Source organism: Alligator mississippiensis, chromosome 3 (genome assembly GCF_030867095.1).
Source record: "Alligator mississippiensis isolate rAllMis1 chromosome 3, rAllMis1, whole genome shotgun sequence".
In the NCBI taxonomy this organism is placed as follows: domain Eukaryota; kingdom Metazoa; phylum Chordata; order Crocodylia; family Alligatoridae; genus Alligator; species Alligator mississippiensis.
In genome coordinates, this window is record NC_081826.1 from 22,781,599 (window position 1) to 22,787,598 (window position 6,000).

Below are 6,000 nucleotides of genomic sequence, written 5' to 3' on the forward strand. Positions count from 1 at the left end.
TAAAAATTCAATACTCATCCCAGTATAAAAGGCTAAGGCCCCCTTTTACACAGGGGAGAAAATGTCTGCATAACCTTGAGTCAGAGGTGTTAATAGTCCATGATGAACCTTTGCTTTTTTTTATTCACTCAAAAAAATTGACCTGGGAGGAAGAACAGTAGCACAGACTTCTCTAGAACTCAAATGACTGTCAAGACCATGTAGGAGAATTTTTAAGCAACATCAACAGCATCTTTTTACTAGCCATGCATGGGACATATGCACAAAACAAACACAAATTGTCAAGGAATGGCTGAGAAAGAGCATCCCAGTGAGCCCTGTATGCAATGTTATATTAGATACTGTTCCTACAAAGCAGTGATATGTTTTCTATGCATGATTAACATCCCAGTGAAGAACCATCTGTGTCTTTACTAGCAAGAGCAACATTCAATATTTACAGCTAATAAAACTGAAAATGCTTCCTGAATCTGTTTGCAGATATCCATCCTATACAGCTCAACTACCAAGTTTCTTTCCAAGATGCTACACTTCACTACCTGTGTGTAAACAAGCCAGGAAAACTAGATCTTGATTCTGCTCCCTGGGAATTTAATAACAGAACCCCTATTGATTGTAATAATATTGGATCAGCTTGCTTGTAAAGGGAAAATTCTGTTTCATGCTTGAAATATAAAGCCATTATTAAGCTAAAGTGACCTACCCCCTGTCCACCCCAAAAACCCACAGAAAAGAATACCATTATTTTCTCATATATCAGTTACCTTGACTCTGGGCACAGCTGATGAAATGAGCGGCAACTGTTAAAAATGCCAAGAGCACCCAGCTCTCTCTCTTGTATTGACAAACCATTCTTTTCATTTGGTAAGTGCCGTATCACCAAGCCTACAAACAAACAGAACAGAAATAAATTATCAAGCACAGACATCTAGGGCATTCACTTTAAATGAGACTCAAAGGGTGAAACCCTAGTTCCATCAACAGAAAAGGGAATTTTGCCATTAACTTCAATGGGGCCAACATTTCATTAGCAAAATCCATTTAGTAGCTACAGCACATTTCACTTGAAAAGGGTGCAGAACCATTTGAGAATTTCTTTCTTTCTCCAAAGCTGTATTTTGGCAAAGCAACAGCCAATCTCAAATCCTTCCAGAGAAATGACTGGAGCCCATGTGATTAAAAGCCGGGAACAGGTTTCCAAAGTGCCCTAAGTTTAACTTGTTTAGCATGGTAAGCAATTTTAAAAACCTGCCCCCCATATGAAACTATGACTAGTATTCTGTGGATAATAAACAGAGAAATTATGAAGAGCAGACCCTACCATATATCAAACAAAAACACCCTGGTTCCATAGTATGTTTAAAGAGAACACCACTGGCTGGGACCAAATTACGAGCATTCCTGTGAATATCATGGCATGTAATACACACCAGTGCTGCCCAGTACAGTAACAAAGCATCAGAGATGGGAGTTCTGGGACAATACTTACTACAGTAAAAACTAAAACCTGATATCTCTTTTGCACCCAGATTATTTTGAGTTTGTTATAGAATCATAGGAAAACAGGGCTGGAAGAGACCTCAGGAGGACATTCAGTAAAACTCCCTGCTCAAGGCAAGTTAATCTCCGTCTAACCCATCCCAGCCAAATGCTCAGCAAACTCGCTCTTAAACATTTCCAATAATTGAGATTCCACAACCTCTCCCAGTAATGTTGTAATTATTAGCTACCCTCTCTGTTAAAAAGTCAAACCTATTTCTTGTCAGAATTTAGGCAGACAAGGTTCCTTGGGTGAATCTGATATCTTTTATTAGACCAACCCGAATGGTTGGAGAATAGTTATTAAGCAAGCTTGTTGTCAGAATTTAAGACTTCTTGTCCTATCTTCTGTGGAGACTGAGAAGAGTCTATTGCCACTGTCTCTATAAAGACTTCTTATATGTTTGAAGATTACCGCTAACACATCCATTCCCCTCCCTTCTTCAATGCACATCTTCTCCAGACGAGGCAATCCAAATTCTTCCAGCCTTTCCTTGAAAGTGAAGTCATGTGTCTTAGACCTCAAATCACTGTTATACTCTTCTCTGATCTCTTTCCAATTGTCCATGTCTTTCTTGAAATGTGGTGGCCAAAATTGGACATGGTACTAGATGTGAGGCCTCATTAGTGTCAAATAGAGCGGAAGGATCACTTCTTCTGAATTTCAGGCAACACTTCTGTTTATTCATATCAGTATGCTTTGCATTTTTTTTTTTGCAATAGTATATACGTGACTTATATTCAGCTTGTAGTCCACTATGAACACCCACATCTTTTTTCTGCAGTACTGAAGCTTAACAAGTCATTCCCCAATTCGTGCATTTGATTTTTCCATCCTAAATGCATTTGACTTTTGAATTGCAGACTGTTTCCAGTTTATCAAAATCTTTTTAAATTCAAATACTATCCTCCAAAATGGTTGCAACTCCACCCACATAAATGTCAACTGCAAAACTACTAATATGCATACAATTCCATCCTCCAAGTTATTAATGAAGAAATTAAACAGTACCCAATTCAGTAGACTCCTAGAAAGCCCCACTTGATACCTCCTTCTAGTTAAGACAATGAGCCATTGATGGCTACTCTTTTAGCACAAAGACCCAACCAGTTACACATCCACCTTACAGTGCTTTCATCTAGGCATTTCCTTAGCGTGCTATTGAGAATATCATGAAAGATAGTGTTAAAAGCCTTGTTAAATTGAGATACATCATATCCATTGGTGTTTCCTATTTTCAAAGCCCAGTACCATGTCACAGAAAGAAGTCAGGCTTCACCAACCTGACTACTCTTGACAAATGCAGACAACCTGGGTCATCCTCTTTTCTTAAGGATATTTGCTCTTTTCTGATCTTCTGGAACCTAATGTGACATCCTAGAGTTCTCGAAGCCAATAACAAATGGTTCTACAATTCCCTCAGCCAATTCCTGGAATAGTTTAGGACTATGTAAAAAACATTAAGCTTGGTTTAGTAATCTCTAAGGGCACATTCCCATGGGTGGGAACATGCGTTTCCCTAGGGACAAAGAGCAGCAGCACAATATGTACCACTGCTGCTTGTCCCCAGGAAACATCCATGCACATGCACTCTGGTGTACAGCACATTTCCCTGGGTAGGGTAGAGAGGGTTGGCCCCAGCAGCCTTACTTGGGGTCCTGAGTGTGTCTGGGGGCTGCAGCTGTGGCAATCCGGCAGCACGGAGCCAGGCCGGCAGCTGGAGTGTGGCTCCAGGCAGCCAGGCTCCAGTTTCCAGCGGTGCCACGTGCACCGCCCTGCTTTTTAAGGCATGGGGTTTTTTGACACCACGATCTCCAGGTGTCAAAACCCCGCCATGCTTCAAATTAGCAGTGCAGGGAATGCCTTCATGTGTGGTGTATGCAATGCTAGAAACCAGTCTGTGGTACCAAACACCACACATCTGCACCCATCTGGACACACCCTAACTGGTCTTTTCTTACTCTAGACTGTTTAACCCTCTCCCCTCACCCCATCCCTTGCTGCTAGTTATCAGATGACAAGTACAATTGGCTTTTTTCGTGAAGACTGAAGTAAAAAAAAAGACAATAAACATGCCATTCTTTCACTTCATCATCCATTACAAAACTTCCCCTCCCATTCACTGAGGGACCTATACATTCTTCGGTATTAGTCTTACTTCTAGCTGAGTCAAAGATTTTTTTGTTTTGGTGTTGTTCAGGCCTTATATCCCTTGCTAGCTGTATCTCAATTTCTGCTTTGGCCTTCCTGAATTTCTCCCTTCGTGCCTGTGCTTCACTCATGCTGAGGAATACAGACAAGTTTCCAGTTTTTGAGAATCTTTAAGTTTCAAGTGCTTGATGAGTATATTGTTCAGCCAAGAGGTCTCTTACTGTCTTTCTGGTCCTTCCTTCATGCAGATAACATGCTTTTTTGCCCTTAACACTGTATCTAAGGTGCAACCAGCTATCTTGGACTCCTTTTTCCCTTTTTGCCTTTCAACTTTCCTTCCATTGAGTTTTTTTAAGTTTGCTTGTCTGAGCGCCAATGCTTCTACTCTGCTGATCTCCTTCTTTACTTTCCTTAGGTTCATGAACTCTCATAATCACTAGCACTTACGTAACCTTCCACCTTCAGATACTCACATATTCCTCCCTATTTATAAGCAGCATACCAAGAAGAGCTTCCCACTAGTTGGCTTCTTCATTCACCAAAATTTTGTCCCCAACAGTCTCCAAAAACTTATTTTACTGTCTGTGCGCTGTCATTAGCCTCCCACTATGTATCATAGTAATTAATGACTCATCCCCCTCCCCCTCCCCAACTAGAAGCACAAGTCCTGCAATTTGAATGCTTTGGTTAGCTGTTTGAAAAAAATAAATAAAAGTTTCCTCCACCTCCTCCTGATTTGATGGTGTATAGCAGACATGTACCAGGGCCCCTACCCTTCCAGTTCAACTTTTTTAAACAGCACAAATGAGAGGTCAAATAAGGTCTATTTCCACCCACAGAGAAGCAGGGGTGAAAGGGACCTCCAGAGGTCCCCTAATCTAACCCCTTTCCCTATCTGAGGCAGGATCATCCCCATCCTAACCATCCCATATAAACCATAATCTAAACAGCACGCTACATAAGAATACTGTCAACCCTGACACAACATGGACCTATCACCCAAACCTGCCATGGATAAAACTGAGGAACCGTGGCAGCCAGCATCCTGCTTCTATGAAATACTGTCAGTATACACTCAAGAGATCTGGGGTAGCAGGCTGCACCCCCACTGCAGAAGAAGGTGACCCCCTCCCTGCCATCCATACCAATGTGACCACAAAGTAAAATCCCTTCCTGAACCCAAATATGATAACTAGTCTGACCTGAGTGGAGGGGCAAGGCCCTCTATCCAGGAACCTCCAGCTTTGGTCCCAGCAGCATTGGTTCCACTGGCACACCCCAGTTGCCAACACCCAGTGCCTCTGAAGGAGGCTTAAAAACACCCTGAAACATGTAGCAAAAAGGGGGGGAAACCAGCAAAGCCCCAAAGCCAGGGAAATACCCACAGCAGAACGGGGGCAAAGCTATGCCTACATCACCCCGTGCATGCGGCTGTCCAACCTCTTCCTGGACCATACTGGTAGGTGTCCATGGGGGTGCACGTACCCCCCCCAATGGCTGACACTGTTGGCGTCGGCAGGGCTGGTGCCCCCCTGACAGGGCCGACAGGGCCCCCCCAGATTCAGGAGGCACCCGTCACTCGTGTCCTGGACACCTCCCGCCAGCACCGCACCTGGACTCCTGGCAGCCCTGGGCCAACTTTTAGTATCCCCCCCCCCCACACACACACACCCTTTGCCAGAGATAGTGATAATCACCATCATTATTTTCACTAGCTCCAGGCGCCCTGCCCTGCCTGTCCTGGTGCGCCCGCGCCGGTGCCTGGCCCTGCCTCCGGGCCTGGCGAGTCCCCCACTTCCCTCCACCTCCCCCTGCTCCCTTCATGCGCCAGGCTGTGCACAGCAGCCCCTTCCCCGCATCCCGCCAGCCGCAGGGAGGGCGGCAGAGGGGAGGGTTAGTGCTAGGGTTAGGGTTAGGGTTAGGGCCCCGAGCTGCCGCCACCTCCCCCGCGAGGCGCTTCCCTGCGCGGGCTCCCAACCCACCTGCAGCGCGCGGGGCGGGCGGACGCGGGGGCTCGCTCCTCCGAGGCTGCCGCCGCCGCCTGCGCCCGGGTGCGCTGGGGACGGGGCGGAGGGAGGAGGCGGCCGCTTATATCGCGGAAGGTGGAAGGGGTGGGGAGGCAGCGAGGCACGGGCGATGCTGACAGCTCCCGCTCCCCCTCCCGGCTCCTCCGCCCGCTCCGCTCCGGGCTGCAGGTGCCGGGAGGGACGGGAACGGGGACGGGGACGGGGACGGAGCCGGGCAGCTTGGCAATGGCAACAGCCTTGAGTGCCCCAACGGGACGTGGCAGGCGGGGCATTTTCAACAGC

General features: G+C 46.2%; 1 protein-coding gene across 3 annotated transcripts in view; it reads right to left on the bottom strand.

Moving 5' to 3' along the window:
- Positions 1-5,779, bottom strand: part of COL14A1 (collagen type XIV alpha 1 chain) — a 178,614-nt gene extending 172,835 nt beyond the window's left edge. For all 3 annotated transcript variants that reach the window (XM_019495707.2, XM_019495705.2, XM_019495706.2), the window contains exons 1-2: positions 5,674-5,779; positions 765-885 (exon numbers count right to left, since the gene is read on the bottom strand). In XM_019495707.2, coding sequence (XP_019351252.1) covers positions 765-861 — 97 coding nt within the window. In that variant the 5' untranslated portion in view covers positions 862-885; positions 5,674-5,779. The remainder of the gene's footprint in view (positions 1-764; positions 886-5,673) is intronic.
- Positions 5,780-6,000: the final 221 nt, after the last annotated feature.